The following is a 20,445-nucleotide window of genomic DNA, read 5'->3' on the forward strand; positions in this document are numbered from 1 at the left end:
TCAAGAAACTTATTAAATAAATTCAACAAGCGTCTCTTGGCAGAGTCTGGCAGATTCTTTAACAAGTTAAATTTGATTCTGTCTGGCCCTGGGGCTTTATTGTTACATGATAAGAGAGCAAGTGAGAACTCCACCATCGAAAACGGTGTTTCGTTCGCGTTATTGTGAGGGGACGCGGCGCGGTAGATCTTCTGTGCCGGGGCGGAATCCGGACAAACCTTCTTGGCAAAATCGAATATCCAACGGTTTGAATATTCCACGCTCTCATTAGTACTGTTTCGGTTTCGTAAGCGCCGGGCCGTACTCCAAACAGTGCTCATCGATGTTTCTCTCGTTAGTCCGTCGACGAACTGGCGCCAGTAGCTACGTTTTTTGGCTTTTATCAAACTCTTCATGCGCGTTTCCGCCATCGCATACTGTCGGTAGCTAGCTGGCAGCCCGTCGTCCCGGAAGGTCTTATACGCAGCGGCCTTCTCCGCGTACACGTCTGAGCACTCTTTGTCCTACCATGGATTTGGAGGACGCCCGCGTGAATTCGCGTCTGGTACGCGTTTAGTCTGAGCCTGAATCGCGGTATCGAGAATCAAGCCAGCCAGGAACCCGTACTCTTCCTCCGGAGGAAGCTCTTGAGTGCACTCGACTTTGTCGGATATCGCGGACGCGTAGCTCTTCCAATCAATATTTTGTGTGAGGTCATACGAAACATTGATTGTATTCGGTGGCCCTGAACCGTTAGCAATATTAATTACGTTTGCAGATGGTCGCTGCCGTGGGGATCAGAGACTACTTTCCACATGCATTCTAACCGCTGCGATGTCGAGCAGAGGGACAGATCTAAGGCGCTCGGTCGCGCTGGAGGGGCAGGAATCCGTGTCATTTCACCCGTATTCAAAATAGTCATATTGAAGTTGTCGCAAAGCTCATGGAGTAGGGTAGATCGATTATCGTCATGAAGACAACCCCATGCCGTGCCGTGGGAGTTGAAGTCACCTAAAACTAGCCTCGGTGCGGGGAGGAGTTCCGCAATATCGCAAAGCCGTCGGTGGCTAATTAAGGCTCTAGGGGGGATGTAGGTGGAAGCAATGCAAAGTTCTTTGCCTTTAATTCTGGTTTGGCAAGCGACAACTTCAATGCCTGGTGTCGAGGGGAGGTCGATCCGATTGAAAGAATAGCACTTTTTGATCCCCAAAAGTACTCCTCCGTAAGAGTCTTCTCGATCCTAGCGAATAATATTAAAATCGTGGAAGTGTAGGGTTATTTCTGAAGTGAGCCATGTCTCGCATAGGGCAAATGCATCGCATTTCAAATTATTTAGTAAGATTTTAAACGAATCGATTTTCGGGATAATGCTTCTGCAATTCCACTGTAGAACAGTGATTAAATCCTTGACCTCGTTCGATGAATTAGCCATCGAAGGATACAATCGCTGAAAGGAGGGGCCATTTCGCAGTGAACTGCATCAAGAATGTTTTTACTGCGGGGAGAAAGCTTATCAAGATACTTTTAAGGGGGTCAGAAATGTTTAACGCTGTAAGAATACGGTCCACAATGTCAGAGAAATTTATTAAGCCAGCGCTGTTTTCTTTCTCTGGCTGAGATATGGGAACACATGGGGTTTTTGATGTTCCTGGAAGTGCTGGGAACTCCTTTTCTGAGCTCAGGTTACTGAGACCGGGAGCGACTTGCTTCGGTTTTGCACCAGTACTTCCTTGAGTAGTTATTTTAGGGGGACCATGAAGAGACACCTTCTGGCCTTTACGACGAAGCTTGGAAGAGGAAATGTTCTTCCTTTTTCTACTACTTCTAGGCACAGCAGATGTTCCCTCCTGGGGTTCATCACAGTCGCCTTCGTCAGTAGACAAGTTGGTATAGATGTTCGTAGAGACAGGTGGCGTAGCTATCTTAAGCATTTCTGCAAAAGATCGCTTAGAGCGTCCCTGAAGGGAACGCTTAAGATTTTCCTCGCGCTGTTTGTACGGGGGACATGAAGGGAGATCATGTGGGTTTCCCCCACAGTAGAGACACTTTTCGACATCTCTACCACAGGAATCATCCGTATGATTCCCACCGCATTTCCCACAGCGGGCTTTATTGCTACAATGGGAGGCTGTGTGTCCCAATTGTTTGCAATTAGTACAGTTCATGACCCGCGGCACAAAGAGGCGAACAGGTAGACGAACCTTGTCAAAGAGGAGGTAATTGGGCAGGGCAGAGCCGGCGAAGGTCACCCGATAAGGGTCTGAGTTAACGTATATTTTCTTGCCGTCAGCTGCGACTGATGCTGAATGCAAACGTTTGCATTCCAGTATCTTCACTGGCTTAAGCATGGGGTCTTTGAAACAGCCAGTCCCATATTTTAGCAGGTCCTCGCAATTCAGACTCGAATCGGAAACGAGCCCACTGACTTCAACCCTGCTAGCTGGAATATACACCCTGTACTCCTTCGTAAAGGGCTCGTAGCCAGCAATATCGTTTGCCTGAGTTGAACTGTTAACCACCACCCGAAGCTTATCAGGGCGAATTTTCGATATTTCTGTCACGGCCGAATACCGATCCGCCAAAACTCGAGAAATCTGCAACAGATTCAAACACTTTTTTCTTTGGTCCGAAAGAAGATCACAAATGGCCCGGTGGCCGAGCTCGGATATACCTTGAGCCGGGGAACCGATTTTATTTCGACGTCCCTTGAGATGAACCGCCGTCAGGGGAAGTCATTTTTGCACGGGCCTATTGCCCAGTGCACGTTATTAAGACAAACAAGAAGGGGAAACGTAAACTAATACTTAGCTTGTGTAGGTAACGGTATCCAGACGGCTTACTAGAAGAACATTGCTTCACTTATCACTGACCGGCTAACGGTACTCAGAAACAGAAACACAAAAGAAGGGGAAAAATACTGAAATCTCAACTAGGCGTAGAGTGTGCAAATAACCTTGAACGCGGATTAACACTATTTGTCTCTATAGAGTGTACGGACCGATGACAAAAGACTTCTATCTCGACTGAGTGCTCGATAACGAATGTCGTTACTATTTGTTCGTCCACTTCGGGAAAAACGTACAATAGAAGCGCTGCTCATCTAAAAGTATTGTCAAAGATTGGTACTTCAGAAATGAGTCTGGATGATAAAGGTCAAGGAACCGTGCAACTTATACCCAGTACTAGCTAAAAACTGACACCTACTGCGGATACCTTGCCAGTTACCACATAAAAAGACAGAGATTTGAGTCTAGTCGAATGAGAGACTATGTTACGTATTGAGGCTAGTTAACTACACATAATTTAAATATTGAAAGGTGTAGGGAACTATACGCTAAATAAAGATACCTCTATCACAATGATTTGATACTTATTTCTGACACACCCGATATTAAATCACCTTGGATGCTAGACTGTCAGTGGAGAGACTGACTGTGAATATTAGAAGACGCATAAAAGACACCTGGATACAAGGGAAGGAACTCCACCGGTTATATCGGATTACGGGCCACTCCTCTGCACTGTCCTCGTGTCCCTGCTGCCCGCGAACGAGACAATGTGAACGGATCTGTATGCACCATCCTAGTAAGGGACGGAGCTAGAATTTTTTCTTGGAGAGGGTCTTAAATTCCGATTTTGAAATGAGCATTGTGCAATTGTAATACGTAAGTGAACTGTTTTTGTGTTTGAAACTATTTTAAAATTTAAACTAATTTAAAATTTCTCAACAAGTTGAGGACTTTCGTGGGAGGGGTCCGGACCTTCAGGACCCTACCCCCAGATTCGCCCCTGGCAGCCTACAACAGGCAGCCAAAATGGGTCACTTTTCCCATCTTCAGAATCGCGTGCTGATGCTGTCTGGAATTGGTTCACATCGATCATTGATCGACGGCTACTACCGATATTCGGTGCTAGATTGGCCGAAAATAAATCAGAAGTGGAACACAAAATTAAGGAATATACTCAGGTAATCTCAAACCAGATTGGCAAAAAAGCCACAAATCATCAGGTCCGACGATGGCGGTGAACATTCAAGCGAATCCTTTGGAAAATTCCTAAGAAAGGATAGTGTTGTCCAACAGCAAACTGTTCCTTATATCCCTCAACAGAATGGTGTAGTAGAACGGAAATATCGCTCACTAATGATTATGATGCGGTGTCTGCTCACAGCGTGTCAACTTTCAACGAAATATTGGGGGAAAGCGGTGATAACGGCCAATTTCTTACTGAATCGGCTACCGCCATCGGTAGTTCCCACGTTCTATGGACTAGATTCCCGAGCAAACGTAAAGTCCATAATACCCCCATACTCATGGGGTTGGACATGGGTGTTTGAAATGGGTTCAACCCACAAAAACACCATCGTCATGGTCCGGTAGATCCCATAGAAAAACCATGCGTTGGTATTTTTATGGGTTATTGAGACCATTTAATGGTGTTTTAAAGGATGCGAAAATCGGCACGGACCATGTTCATGGTCTTTTCAAGGGGCTGTGTGGTGTTTGAACCCATGAGTATTTGCTCGGATTACCATACTACAAACATCTACATGTTTTTGGTAGCGATACATTGGTGTACGCAAGTGCGACATGAAGCCGAAAAAGACGATTTTCGTTGGATATAAAGAAAACCGAAAAGGGATTTGTTTCCTGGACAAAATAACCAGCAGGACCACTGCAATATTAGTATCATTTAGTCCTTCAAACCGAACTATTTAACGAAGCATGCTTCCTAAAAACGACACTGAATTAAAATGGGAATCTTGGTCGATTTCATTAATTTATAGTTAACTGCTGTATTATTACTCACATCCTTTCGTCGGAATGATGACTGTCTGCCCCTGGTTGATCGAGTTTTCATCAAATTCGTCACTGTGCTCCGATCGTCCAGTAGCTCGCTGATCACCACGCTTAGCCTGTGGCTTAACGTGGAATGAATATTTGGTTGCCATCCGGAGATTTTTTACCGTCATTGTATATTGTTTACTACTCCTGGAATGGACACGGAAATAAGTAAAATCCTCAGTTTCAGTCTAAACCCGACCCGGCTTACCCGCTATCGTCCGAGTTATCGGTTAGTATTTTCGAGCGGCACCGGTGCGGACCCCAGTTCTGAAGCTCACAATAGTGCACACTGAACGATCGACCCTGCCGTCTGGTGGTGTGTTGTCGATCATCAGAATAATCCATTTCACTGCTGTCCATCGATCCGACCTCCCAGGTTAGGTTTACCGACTTGTAGTCTGGTTCGCCTGATAACGATCGAACTTCTGCAATAAAGGGGTAAGAGAAGGGAGCAAATTATTTTTTGGCTAAGGCTTATTCAGTTTATATTCTATTATTGTCATGTTAGTTAAAGTACAAGACTTGTGTCCATATAAGGCTACGGCCAAAAAATTGAAGCTGACAGATGTGAGTTTCGATCGAATAAAAGAAAAAAAGAAAAACCTGTTGTATAAAATATGTTACGAATACTAAGATATAAAATCAAAGCAGTAGAATATTAAGTCTTTATTGTAAGAAATTCTCATAAACGTCTTCCTCGGACACCTTATCTCTGGCATCCTGTATTTTGGCCAGCCGTTCGTCGGCCAATTTCTGCATTTGTCCCAGTAGATTCGAGTGGGGTTCAATCAGTAGCTGAAAATCAGCATAAGATAGTTTGTACACTTCACATGCCTGCAGAGCCACCACATTCGCCGTCCGTTTCTGGTCTCTCTTCATCAGCGAAATTTCCCCAAAGTGAGCACCGTCCACCAGGTGCCCTAGCTCTTTACCCGCAATCGAATAAACTGCAGCCGTTCCGCTCGCGATGAAATACATGGCATCACCAAATGTCCCCGCTTGTATGATAACATCATTTTCCAGGAAAACTTCCATCTTCAATCGATCCACAATATCCTCAATCAATGCATGCGGTAGATTTCGAAACAGTTCCACGTTCTTCACCAAATGCTGACACGTTTCCATTCTGATACTGCGTCTCAAGTTGTTCGAAATCGTGTTTTGAATTTCTTCCTCGTTGAAATACCGCATCCGGTATCGGTTAGCGAAATGACGCAGCATCTTGTCTTTCGATTCCGCATCTAATCGTTTATTGTAAGCGAAAGCATTCAACTCGTTAACAATCTCATCATACTTGGTCTCGCTTAGATCGTAGGAAACAATCATTCGAATAAGTTGCAGCATGAGGTACGTTAACCAGACCCATCCGGTGAATACCAAATATGACGATAGTAAGGAATTTGTGATATTCGGTCCAGCCGATTCCACGTGAACCGATTCCAATGCCACGTGAATGGAGTCCATAATCGATCGAATGTACATCCCTAGCAAGGTTTCATTGTGTAGTGCGTTATTCATTTTCATTCTCAAGTATGTCTGATCGTTTATTTCCATTGACGTTTGGAACATTCTGACGAAAGGGCTTTCACGATTGGATGCTGGATCATGTTGAATGAAGCCCCTTACATCATGGTGACGGTATACTGCCTTGTGAAGATCGGTCAAAAATAGACCCATCGTGTGGTATGTATTGTTCAATTGGGGATGTTCATCAAGAGTTGAGTGCATCGCAACTAGCGGAAAGATGTCACCGATGCAGGATGTCCAATGAAGTACGTAAATCGTTCCTAAGATTAGCTTCATTGTAGTTACCTTATTTTCGCCAGCATTGAAGAATTTTGGTATGACTTCAAAGTAGTGATTTATATCTCTGAACCGGAACAGGTGGACCGCATACAGGAACAAAATGAAGATCAAGTAGAACAGTGGTTTTGCTTCGTAATAGCTCTCGTTCAGTTTGTGCAGAAACAAAATAAAAGGAAAGGCTCCAAGCATATCGTACACCATCCGAAAGTATCGCAGGTAGTTCCACAGAATTTTCCTAGGATCAAGCACAACCTCTTTCGTGTCGTTTACCACATATCCGGTGAAACATTTCATGATGACCTCCGCAGTCAAGATCACGCAAAGCACCATATCAAAACGAATAATTACCGGGAAACGTCGGACATCAATGTAGATCAGATAGCTCACCACAAAAGACAGTGTTAGCATGTGAACCGTTAGAGTGATGAACATCACTATATCCCAGTACTTGCGGAAGGCACTTAGCGGATGAATAATACATGCGGGGTAGTCTTGAACCAGTCGTTTGTTCTCGTTCGCTATCTGGGCGAAACTTTTGAAATAGGTAGGCGTGTCCGGGTGCCCCGGCGAAAGAAGGGTCAGTTTACGCAAACGACGTCGAATCCTGGCGTACACCGATGTGTCCGGTCCGATTGGGGTTAGATTCGTTCCGGAATCGTGTGGTAGATTACAATTGTGACCTTCGGAAATGCCTCGCATCGCGATGGAATTGGTTGGTTCGTTGACAGTTTAACTTGATAGAAAGATATCACCGGTTGCTGCGATGGGCGTTGATGGCGAGTGCGGTGTGCTTGGGTGTTCCATTGCACAGTGATTCCTGGTCGCACAAAATTTGACAATAATCCAAAAGGCGTATGTAAATGTTTATTTGAAAACATCTTTGATTTTGGGTGTAATGGGGGGCGAATGTCAAATTTCGGTCTGCAAAGTTTATGACTGGTCCCTAGAAATTGCTTGCTACTGAATATCGTTATCATGGCCAAATATTCTATAGCCCATATTTTTCGCGCAAGCCTTAACATTCGCGTTCGAAAAGTTCAAACGATGCATTGTATGATCAATGAAGACAAGATGCCAACTTCAGAAACACCAAATTCTCAACAAATCATAACATAACAATTAGGCATTTTTGGCATTGATTCTGCTGCTCGAACAACTCCTTTTTGATTTTTTTTTAAAACTTGTGAGTATGTAGCCCAAAAACTGTTAAATAATGGAGGCGGCTGCATAAAGTTTATATAAAAAATATAGCGAATCGATTTTGTGAGTAAAACAAACATTTCTCGACGCGTTAATATAAAAATGTAGTGCCGGTACTGGAATGATTTTATAAAAAAAAAATTAAGAACACCAGAATGACATAAAATGATAAAAATATACCTTTATTGGTAAGCTTTTATATTCTTTAATCTACCTTTTTATCTCGCCCATAGCAGAGGCAAAAAAATACTTTGTTGAAGTTATCAATAAACCAAGCAATCAAGCTCTACTGCTTTGTTGCTTATCCACAGCACAAACAGTACAGAATCGTTCCTCCAGACTGAGTAGTGAAATCAGAAAACCACAGAAATTAAACAAGAGTTACCATTGCGACTGGCTTTAAACAAATTCGCAGTTGACCAAATGTGCGCTTGGTGGAACAATTCCTAATGGTGATTACTGCGATAATCCTCACGGAAGTGGCTACATCGCGGGCATAATGCGTTACTACCAACGTTCACAGAAGTTTAACCGAGGTTGGAAGCGTCATTATGAAGAATTTCATGCAACACAACATCGAATACAATGACGTTTGTGCCAAGATTCCCGCGTATCATGATGATGATGATGAAATCAAAGTACGTCGATTTGCACCGAGCACTAACTTGGAGTTAGTGGAGGATTCATATTCCTCATTACCTTGGCTTCGAATGCAAGTCATATATAATCAAACAACGCTGATCACAAACTCAGATCAGATCTCTATGTGCCCTTTTCGGATCGAGGATAGGTACTAAGTGGGCATTCGTTTTTTATAGATTAATATTTAACAGCAAAATGTACATAGGCGTGAGTTTGGCCCGAAGCTTGTTATGTTGGCATGCAGTGAATAATGGGAAATGAATTTTTATTCTGTACATGTAAATGAATACATGAATGAAAGATCGTTATATTTATTTTCGAATTAATAGTTAAAATATCTGTTTACATGCAACGGGAGTTATATTCGTTAATCTTCTATTGCCACCTTGCTGGTCGATTGTTGAAACAGGCCCGAAGGTTAGGTTAATTATGTTGCTCATTAAAAGCTTAGCATAGTACCGAAAATACCGGTGCTTATATTTATTCAGCACCGGTATTTCGGTACCAAGAATGGGTCGGTATCTTCGGACTCGGTACCAGAACCATAGCTGTGAATCAGTTTTCCTTGCAAACAAAGAATTTTTGGTGGAGACTAGTATTTTAGAAGAAGCGAGTTCGAGTTGAACTTTGAAAAAAAAATTGTTCCTACTCTTACTAGATTTACCCTGAAAAGGACCGTTGGTAGCGACAAGGACGTGTACACGAATGACGAGAAATGCATTCAAACCATACATTTTACGCGTGTCACACATCATCTAACAATTGAAAAATGTTTTCGCTCGCCGCATGATCAGTAAACAACCAGCTTACAGAATTGTTGCTTTAATGAAATCAGTTTCTTTATTTATAGTATATGTACATACTACGGAATTAGTCACAAGATTGTTGTGCATTTTCCCGTTCATATAGTTATTTCTGTAAGTAAAACGGTAGCTATTCACGTTAAAAAATCGTATAATATTCCAGCCAAAAAATTTTGAACGGGGCCCCATATCAAAACGTGAGAAGCATCATTTTTCAAAATTTAGAAAATAATTGCAAGCTTTCTCACACGTTTTCACAGTTTCATGCCAACAGAAATGTGATCCTCAAAGCTATAGCAAAGATCGTGGAGTAAACTAGATCGATTATCATTGAAAAGACATTCAGTACCGTGAGAACTGAAGTCCCCGGTGTCGGGAGAATATATACGCAACAGAGCCTAAAATTCTTATACCTATTCAATGAACGACGAATTTCAGAGAATTCATCTTCGTCCTTTCCCTGCCTCTTTCGTCACTAAATGCATGAAAAAATAAAACAATAAAGGCGATGTCCCCTCCTCTCTCGATTCTACGAAAACGATGAGCAGGAGCAGTGACTTTCGTTTTCCTATGAAAATCCGAAGTTACAATTTCGTTTTGATGCATGCTCAGTAATTTGCGATTCTCATTCATTAAATGAAATTAATGCAATGTGCATCTAATAATGCAACTAGAACATAGTTAGAATGAGAAATATGCACACCGATCAGGCTTCCGTTTTACAATACAATTATTAGCTCGCAAATCTACAGAATCGAGCATCGACAAATAAATATCATTGCTAGTGTATTTTCGTTTCCCCAGCAGTAAGTTCCATTTCGAGGGCATCAATATCATTCTGAATCTCAGAGCGAAAACGAGCGTGCGGAGAGAATAATGAAAATGCTCTGCTACATGCTTGCTTTGTCCTAGCCCGTTATCTCATTTTCGATTTCGCAAAGTGCTAAGTGTATGGAAAGAAGCTTCGTTCTTTCGTCAGTTTTGCCTGATTTTGGCAAATGAAAAAAAAAACATTTTCCGACTCTGATACGCAATATCGTTTAAATTGAATTGCTAGTTGAAACGTAGAATCAATTGGGATTTTTTTCGTGCCTGGCAGTGCTGGAAACTCCCTGTTTGATCTCTAATTTCTAAGACCAGAAGCCGTTCGCTTCGGCTTTGTGTCAGTGCTTTTTCGAGCTTCTCAAAAGAAAAAAATTAGCGTTCACGAGGAATCTCATCTGCCCATAGTTTTTCAGAGTAGTAATAGGCATGATCAGTGATCATTGATCACACGGAGATCATGAGAGTCACCAAAAGAGCGTAACAATCAGTCTTTAGTATTTTTGCAAAACAATGCTTAGAGCGCTTTTTGTGGGTTTTTATCTTAATGATTCTCTGCGCACTTGCCACGCTAGGCTTTATTGCTACAATGGTTCATTTGGTTGTAAATAGTGCAAAGCGCGACACGCGATACAAATATCCGAAAAGACAGACTAATCTTGTCGAAGAAGTCGTAATTAGGCAAAGCAATCCCACCAAAGGTCACCCGATACGAGTTTGAGGGGATATATTATGTAAACCCGTCCTGTGCCAGTTCCACTAAAAATTTTTATTCATAGCCAACCCGATCACTCCATACATGACCAACTCGAATCGATTAAAACACCGTCTATCTCAACTATGTGAACGGGCATGTAGATGCGGTAGTCCTTCATAAAAGACTTGTCGTAAATAATGCTTGTTCTATAGAGGATATCATATTTATGGGCATATTTAGACGAACTTTCGAAATACCTGTCACGGTTGAATTATTCTGCGTTGGCTCTTTTGAAATCTTTAGAATATGTAGATTACCTTCGACCCGAGAGTGTGTATGAACAGGAGTCGGAGTCTTCGATGGCGAATATTGTTTCATTTCACCGTCAGCTGGGTCTTATCCAAGAGAATTCATTATTGCGTGGGTCTTCAGTCCAGCTAAAAGTGAAAACTTAAAGAATACGAAAGAAGAAACAGAAATAACGGGAGATATAAAAAACTGAAAAACGAGTCACAGGATAGTGGAGCAAAATTGTGATTGCCTATCTGTACTCGATGTGCGGAAGTATGCTATCGAATTTATTAGCAACTGGCAACCTGACCTTTTATCACCAATAAATCTAGCATCTTTGTTTCAGTCACCCGGACAATGTTTGGGACATAACTGGAACGGCATTTGGACAATACACCAATCAGGCCACAGCTCTCAAAATTGTCTCCTAGCTTTAACTGATTTCTCCGCTATACAGTTCAAGATTTGTGGCTAAAATTAATATGAAATGAACGCCAGTCCAACACGAACGAGCTTCGGTTGAATCTTTTGGATATTGGGTTTTTCGGTGTTGTTTACAAGTTTCCAGCCATTGGAATTAAATATATCTGTTCGGTTTACTCAAACATAGGAAATCATTCATTCTTATAATTTTCTTTGAAACTGTTTTAGGTATTATTATTTTTAGAGTTTTCCTACTGTTGCTGGTTTCCCAGACGGGCTCCACTAAGCTTTTCTAAACCTTCTTCCTTGAGTACTATGGCTCTTAATATTGAAAAATATTTCACACCTTCCAGTCCCTTGCTAACTAAATGTCGTTACAATATAAAAAGGAAAAAGATTGACTAACTCTTAGTCGTTAATAAAAAAGGAAAAGAAAAAAAATTAAGATTACGGTTCAGATGTGCGGGCGTAGGGACTTCACGGTCGCGTGTATCATCGCGAATGGCTCGAGCATTTACATGTTAACGTGATCGAGTGCGTGGACGTTTGCATATCGCGTGTGGTAGTGTGTATGCAATTCGATTTTATAACGATGTGGCCATTCGCATATTCGCGTGTGTTCTTGAATAATCGCGCCGGCCATAAATCTGATACTAATTTTCAGTGTGCGGTCCAGATACTAGAAGAGAGAGAGACTTCCCCCATCCCGAAAATTTCGCCATGAAATGTTTTATCTAGGCGACATTTTTTTTTGATAGCGACTGTTACGACGAGGTCCCCCGTTCGACATGCTTTACTCGACGCGGCGACTCATCGATCGTCCACAGCGGTGCGGCAACTGTCAACCAGTCGCAGAGTCAAGATTAACTGTCGTCCAAACGTCATCGGCTGGCAGCAGGCCTTTTTCTTTTCGGATCCAACAGCTTAAGTGAACAGACCGTAAAATTAAGATTTATTCATTCTCGTATTTATAAATATTATATTATTTCTGCATTACGCAGTTACACAGATCACCTAGATACTTACTGTAAGTAACAGCACTGATTTATATTTTACAAAATTTCTAATTAAAATTAAAAATGTAGACGTGTGATCAAGGTGACGTACACCGGCCGACCCACTTCCACATGGTCGTTTGAGCACCAAAATTTGTAAGTAGGATACATAGAGATTATATGAATCACACTAAAATAAAGAAAATTTACAGCTTGAAGCTTACAACGATTAAATAGTGTTGCTATCTTGGATTTGGTCAGTCACAGCGATATTCCCCTCAACATTCTTCAAGAAATTTTGATTGAGGTTAGGAATGATGGATGATCGTGCCAACACGCGTGCTGACATCACCGAACACAACTGTCAATCCTGCGAACGTCCGGATGCGGCAGAAAAAGAAATGGTTCAATGCTGTCTATGCCTGTTGTGGGAACACTTTGGCTGCGCAGGGGTTGATGATATGATTAAAGAACCTGGTGTCAAATATGTTTGCACTACTTGCAGCAGCAAACAGAAAACGTCCGCCTCTACGTTCACCAAAGAGCTACTTAAACCTTCCACCCGCTCTGACCGACTAACTCGGGCCGGATCCCAACGCAGCAAGCAACACTCGAATGCTAAAGGGAGCGCCATTTCCAGCAATCGAGCCGCTCTGGAGGAACAACTGAAGATGGTAGAGCAAGAACAGCTTCTGCGGGAACAAGAACTGGAGGAAAAGAAGGAGCTTAAGCGACTCGAACTAGCAGAGGCCGAGCGCCAACTGAACGAGAAAAGACTGCTGCTAGAGGAAGAGAAGAACATTCGTGAACGAAAGTTGGCGGAGGAATTGGCCATGAAGATGTTGCAACAAAAATTAAGGAGGGAATCGCTAGAAAAGCGGAATGAAATTGTGCGGCAGCTAGCACAATCCAGCAGCAGAGGCGGATCACTTCCGGATCCAAACGAACGGGTGAAGTGCTGGCTAGCTAATCAGGATAAGGCAAATGAAACAGACGGAAACCCGGCCAATACCAGTGAATATCTCTACAGCAAAATTCCTTCCGTAGTCCTTTCGAAGCGTGATGTTTCTCCGGATCCTGCTCCATCATCGTTGATCCCAGCATTACCAACGCCGGATCCCCAACCGAAACCTGTTCCAAAGCCACTTCCAATACTTTCATCTCTACCACCCACTCCACTTCGTGCAGACATCCATACGCCAGACAACTACTCAAATGTTCAACCAGATAGTCTATGTCCAGCACACTCACTGTGTGAAAAGGATTGGGCGATGCCACCGCCTCAGCTTCCCCCCGCGAATGGGCGCCAAGGACAATGTGGCGTCCTCTCTCACCAACAAATCGCTGCGCGCCAGGTTTTAGGAAAGGAATTACCCATCTTCAATGGGAATCCGGAGGATTGGCCAATTTTCGTCAGCAGCTACGAACAGTCGACGACGGCCTGTGGCTATTCAGATGCTGAGAACCTCATCCGCCTACAACGATGCTTGAGAGGCAATGCCTTGGAGGCGGTGAAAAGTCGGCTGCTTCTGCCATCGAGTGTACAGCACGTCATCGAGACCCTGCGTATACTGTACGGCAGGCCAGAACTCTTGATTCGAGCTCTCCTGAACAGGATTCACCAAGTTCCGGCACCGAGGCACGATCGACTGGAGACACTGATGCAGTTTGGACTGGCGGTGCAAAACCTAGTGGATCACTTAAAAGCAGCCGGTCAACATAACCACTTAGCAAATCCAATGCTGATGCAGGAGCTAGTGGAGAAACTTCCTGGATCGATGCGTCTGAGCTGGGCTGAATTTAAGAGAAGGCACGAATTAGCGAATTTAGGGACCTTTGGCGAGTTCATGTCAGGACTCCTGACCGCTGCCAGCGAGGTAACCTATGATCTTCCGGGATTTGTGAACGCTGTTCGAACCGACAAGCGAAAACCAAAGGATGCTAGCATCATCAACGCCCACACACATGTACCGGAGTCTCCAATCACACCGAGCAGCAGAACAAATACCCGCCAAGCAGTTAAATCTTGTTTCGCATGTGGGCGTGATGGTCATCGTGTACCCGAGTGCGATCAATTCAAAGCAGCTAGCGTAGACGAAAGGTGGAAATTGATCCAGCAGAAGGGCCTATGCAGGACATGTCTGAACAGTCACGGGAAATGGCCATGTCGATCGTGGAATGGATGTGGTATTGAAGGGTGTCGACAAAAACGCCACACTCTCCTCCACTCCTCTTCCCCTACCAACCGCAACGTTAGTGTTTCTGCTAGTCACGTTTCCTCGGGAGAGTTCAATTGGCCACTGTTTCGGGTATTACCGGTAGTCGTGTACGGAAAAACGTGCTCTCGAATTATTTTCGCTTTCATCGATGAGGGTTCCTCTTATACCCTTCTGGAACAGTCGGTCGCACAGATGCTCAACGTATCCGGCCAGAAAGAACCGCTCACCTTGCAGTGGACAGGAAATGTGACTCGAGTTGAGTCCGAATCACAACATGTGCAACTGGACATCTCTTGTCATAGCGGCAATCCCCGGTTCCGCTTGAACAATGCTCGTACAGTGCGTCATCTGTTCCTCCCCTCTCAAACCCTCAAATACCACGATCTAGCAACCCGCTTTTCGCACCTGCGGGGCCTACCATTGGAAGACTATGAGTTGGTCCAGCCACAGCTGCTGATCGGTTTGGATAATCTGCGACTCTGTGTTCCGCTCAAGCTTCGAGAAGGAGGGCCGCGAGATCCAATCGCCGCGAAATGCCGACTAGGCTGGAGCATCTACGGATGTATCCCTGGGCGCTCAACCTCAACAGCAGTCGTCAACTTCCACGTTGGAGCGGTATCTGATTCGGACCGCGAGATGAACGAGCAGCTTCGCGACTACTTCGCGCTGGAGAATTCTGGTGTCACCATCCCGAAAGCAACACTAGAACCTGAAGACGAAAAGCGAGCTAAACGGATCCTGCAGGAGACAACTCGGCGCACAGAAGGTGGAATTGGTTTCGAAGCTGGTCTCTTATGGAACACCGATAACCCAAACTTTCCCGATAGCTACCCAATGGCAGTTCGCCGTATGATGTCGTTGGAGCGCAGATTTGAACGAGAACCTTTACTAGGCGAGAAGGTTCGGGAGCAGATAGCGGAGTACGAGCGGAAGGGCTATGCACACAGAGCAAATCTCGCCGAGTTGACCTCCGTGAATGCGAATCGGACGTGGTACCTTCCCCTTGGCGTTGTGACCAATCCGAAGAAACCCGACAAGTTCAGATTGATCTGGGATGCAGCGGCGAAAGTAGGTGGAGTATCCTTTAATTCGAAACTGCATAAAGGCCCTGATTTACTGACTCCGCTCCCGCAAGTGTTGTGCCAATTTCGACAGTTTCCTGTTGCTGTGTGTGGAGACATAATGGAAATGTTCCACCAAATCAAAATTCGTTTTCCCGACTGCCAATCCCAACGCTTCCTATTTCGAGAATGCCCAACAGACTGTCCACGCGTCTACATTATGGACGTAGCCACATTCGGAGCGACTAGCTCGCCTGCCATGGCCCAGTTCGTGAAGAACTACAATGCTCAGGAGTTCTCCCGAGAATTTCCACGCGCTTCAGCCGCTATCCTCCACAAGCACTATGTGGACGATTACCTGGACAGCTTCAGAACGATTGAAGAGGCTATCGAAGTGGTCAACGAGGTTAAGCTGGTGCATTCCAGGGGCGGTTTCACATTACGTCACTTCTTGTCGAACGAGGTGGATGTCCTGCGGGGGATCGGCGAGATAGCTGAGGATGTAGTTAAAAATCTGAGTTTGGAGAGAGGGGAAAACTCCGAGTCGGTACTGGGAATGAAGTGGCTGCCGAAAGACGACGTGTTTGTATACACCTTTGCCATGCGAAGAGACCTCCAGCAAATTCTGGACGACGAACACATTCCCACCAAACGAGAAGTCCTCAAGATCGTTATGAGTTTGTTCGACCCTCTTGGTTTCATCGCGTTCTTTCTCGTCCACGGAAAAATTCTGATGCAGGACATCTGGACTAGAGGAACAGGATGGGATGAACAGATTTCACAGGATATCTACGTGCGATGGCGACAATGGACGAAACTGTTTCCGGAACTGGACGAACTACGAATCCAGCGCTGCTACTTTCAGTCGCCTTTCCCGAAAACTTTCGATGGCCTTGAACTGCACGTTTTCGTGGATGCCAGCGAAGTGGCCTATTCATGTGTCGCATACTTTCGTTTAGAAGCAGAGGGGAAAGTGCAAGTGGCATTCGTTGGTGCCAAAACCAAGGTTGCTCCGCTGAAAACACAGTCGATCCCTAAACTTGAACTGATGGCGGCTTCACTCGGTACCCGAATGCTAAACACGGTGAAAGGACATCACTCGTTCCCGATTGCCCGGCAGTTTATGTGGACTGATTCAACAGTGAGTCTCGCATGGATCAAATCAAAAGATCATCGCCGGTATCAACAATTCGTCGCAGTTCGTGTGGGTGAAATACTAATGTCGACTGAACCGGGAGATTGGAAACATGTTTCATCAAAACTCAACCTGGCGGATCTGGCAACGAAATGGAAACTTGGGCCGCAGCTTTCGATGAGTAATCCGTGGTTTCAAGCACAAGACATCCTGCAGAAAGTTAGAGACCAGTGGCCCGAAGAACAATCAATTCCTGAAACTTGCGAAGAACTTCGTCCCATCCATTTCAACCTGGGTCATTTCGCTCCGAACATCAAAGTATCTCGATTTAGTTCATGGACCAGACTGCATCGGTCAACAGCATATGTTTTCCGTTACCTCGATAACCTACTACGGAAGAGCAAGGGCCGACATCTGGAACTCGGCATGCTCATCCAGGATGAGCTACAACGAGCTGAGTACGCGCTTTGGAGGATGGCGCAAATCGAGGCCTTCCCGGACGAAATTACTGTACTTACGAAGTCCCACGGCCTACCCAACGACCGTCACTGTGTCGTCGACAAGTCCAGCTCAATCTTTAAGACTTGGCCATTCCTAGATGACAACAAGATTTTACGGATGCGAGGACGAATCGGTGCAGCACCATATGCACCGGACGAAGCTAAGTTTCCCGTTATCCTCCCCAAACACCACCTAATCACATTTCTCATTGTAGACTGGTATCATCGCCGTTTTCGTCACGCCAACCGAGAAACTATCGTCAACGAGATTCGTCAACGCTTCGAGATCGCCAAACTCAGGTCGCTTGTGAAAAAGGTTGCCAAGAACTGCATCTGGTGCCGCGTAATGAAAGCGATCCCAAAACCACCAGCCATGGCTCCGCTTCCAGAGATGCGACTGACAGCCTTTGTCCGACCATTTACTTTCGTTGGTCTGGATTACTTCGGACCGGTACTAGCTAAGGTGGGCAGAAGCAACGCAAAACGGTGGGTAGCTCTCTTCACCTGCCTGACAATAAGAGCCGTGCACATGGAAGTGGTGCATTCCTTGAGCACAGAGTCCTGCATAATGGCAGTACGGCGATTCGTATCGCGTAGAGGACCGCCCCGAGAGTTCTGGACGGACAATGCGACCTGTTTCCAAGGCGCAAGTAGTAAACTTAAGGCGGAGATTGAATCCACTACCCGAACTCTGGCACTCACCTTCACCAGTGCAGAAACAGACTGGAAATTCATCCCACCGGCCTCCCCACATATGGGCGGTGCGTGGGAGAGACTTGTACGCTCGGTAAAAGTAGCGGTTGGTGCAATCTGGGAAGCACCTCGCAAACCAGACGACGAGACTCTGGAAACCATTCTATACGAAGCAGAAGCGATGATCAACTCGAGGCCGCTCACGTACATACCGCTTGAGTCGGCTGACCAAGAAGCATTGACGCCCAACCACTTTCTTCTGGGCAGTTCAACCGGAATCAAGATCCTTCCGACGGAACCTGTGAATCATGGCACAACCCTTCGCAGCAGCTGGAAGTTAGCCCAATACATTACGAACCAGTTCTGGGTGCGGTGGCTGAAGGAGTATCTGCCGGTTATCGCTCGGAGAACTAAATGGTTCGAGGAGGCAAAAGACCTGGAGATTGGCGATCTGGTACTGGTGGCTGGCGAAACGGCGAGGAACCAGTGGATTCGAGGACGGGTCGAGGATGTGTTCCCGGGTCGGGATGGCCGAGTTCGACAGGCGCTGGTACGGACATCATCGGGGACCCTGCGAAGACCAGCCACAAGACTGGCTGTATTGGACGTCGTAGAGTGTTGTGAACCTGACTTACAAGTGAAAGTTGCTTCGGAATATCAGCTTGGTTCACGGGTGGGGGAATGTTACGACGAGGTCCCCCGTTCGACATGCTTTACTCGACGCGGCGACTCATCGATCGTCCACAGCGGTGCGGCAACTGTCAACCAGTCGCAGAGTCAAGATTAACTGTCGTCCAAACGTCATCGGCTGGCAGCAGGCCTTTTTCTTTTCGGATCCAACAGCTTAAGTGAACAGACCGTAAAATTAAGATTTATTCATTCTCGTATTTATAAATATTATATTATTTCTGCATTACGCAGTTACACAGATCACCTAGATACTTACTGTAAGTAACAGCACTGATTTATATTTTACAAAATTTCTAATTAAAATTAAAAATGTAGACGTGTGATCAAGGTGACGTACACCGGCCGACCCACTTCCACATGGTCGTTTGTGCACCAAAATTTGTAAGTAGGATACATAGAGATTATATGAATCACACTAAAATAAAGAAAATTTACAGCTTGAAGCTTACAACGATTAAATAGTGTTGCTATCTTGGATTTGGTCAGTCACAGCGATATTCCCCTCAACAGCGACATAATAAGCGACATTTTTTTTATTAATCCAACTGAAGGCATGCTTGAGTCCGCATTTAAGGGGGGGGGGGAGTGTTAAGGATTTCAGCGTGAAAAAAACACGATTTTTTTAGAACTTTGCGTGAAGCGAATTAGATCAAAACTTTTGGACATTTTAGTGTATCATTTCAATAACATGCTGTAATTTTGTAATTTTTCTATGCAAAAATATCGACAAACATCTCGGTAACGAAACTTTTTGTAGAACGTCTCTCAATTCAAAAAATACTTAACCGATTTCCAACCCCTACGTTGTGTTTTTGATATAACTTTTCATTTAAGGGGGTATTTACTCATAAAAAGGCGGAATTTTTCTTGAAAAATGGAAATTTTTATTTAAAATGAGTAAAAAACCCCTTAATTACACATTATAAAATATCATGCCAAATACTGATAAAAAAGTTGAAAATAGATGAAGTAGGAGCGTATAAATGGACCGAGATTATTTTTGGTATGCATGAGTAGTAAAAAAGCAAGTTAATAAAGGTACACTAAAACAAACTAATGTAGTAGAACTAAACAACAAATGGAACATTCAATCCAACTACTTGAACTCGTTTAGGATATTAGAGAAACACACTAGACTGTCAGAAAATGAATTTTTTCGGACTATGCTGACCGGGAATGGATGATTCACGTGCGTCGGTAAATTAATCGAATTTTGCCGAACGAATCGAATCGAATGAAAACAGAAAAAAGTGACCAGCGAATCCTAGGAAGGATAAAATTCTACCGTGCAATAAATAAATCACCTACTATTTCATCATATATGCCAGTTCTACATACATTCCCTGACTCAGCAGTTACAAAATAATCAGTCGTATTGACAATGGAGAGTGGACCAAATCAAACGTACCGCTTCACACCAACTCGCATCTCCCATACACAGATAAACATATGATAAGCACATAATACTTGTACATTAATATGGATAAATTACAATTATTACTACAAACACTATCACTAATAGTCGTCTGCTTTTACTTTTCTTCAACCCTTTCATGTCCAATTTTTTCCAGCGACTATAGAGGTAAGACCTTATTTTTCCTTCAAACTGTTGGGGTTTAGAAACACGAGAAACTTGTTTTGATCA

The 20,445-nt window shown here is 44.2% G+C and overlaps 1 protein-coding gene across 2 annotated transcripts in view; it reads right to left on the reverse strand.

Annotated features, from left to right (window-relative positions):
- LOC131686163 (uncharacterized) overlaps window positions 1-20,445 on the reverse strand; it is a 215,034-nt gene that overhangs the window by 21,499 nt on the left and 173,090 nt on the right. For both annotated transcript variants that reach the window (XM_058970362.1, XM_058970363.1), the window contains 2 exons: window positions 5,032-5,248; window positions 4,789-4,970 (listed from right to left, as the gene is read on the reverse strand). In XM_058970362.1, coding sequence (XP_058826345.1) covers window positions 4,789-4,970; window positions 5,032-5,248 — 399 coding nt within the window. The remainder of the gene's footprint in view (window positions 1-4,788; window positions 4,971-5,031; window positions 5,249-20,445) is intronic.

The sequence above is a fragment of the Topomyia yanbarensis genome, chromosome 2 (genome assembly GCF_030247195.1).
Source record: "Topomyia yanbarensis strain Yona2022 chromosome 2, ASM3024719v1, whole genome shotgun sequence".
NCBI lineage: Eukaryota > Metazoa > Arthropoda > Insecta > Diptera > Culicidae > Topomyia > Topomyia yanbarensis.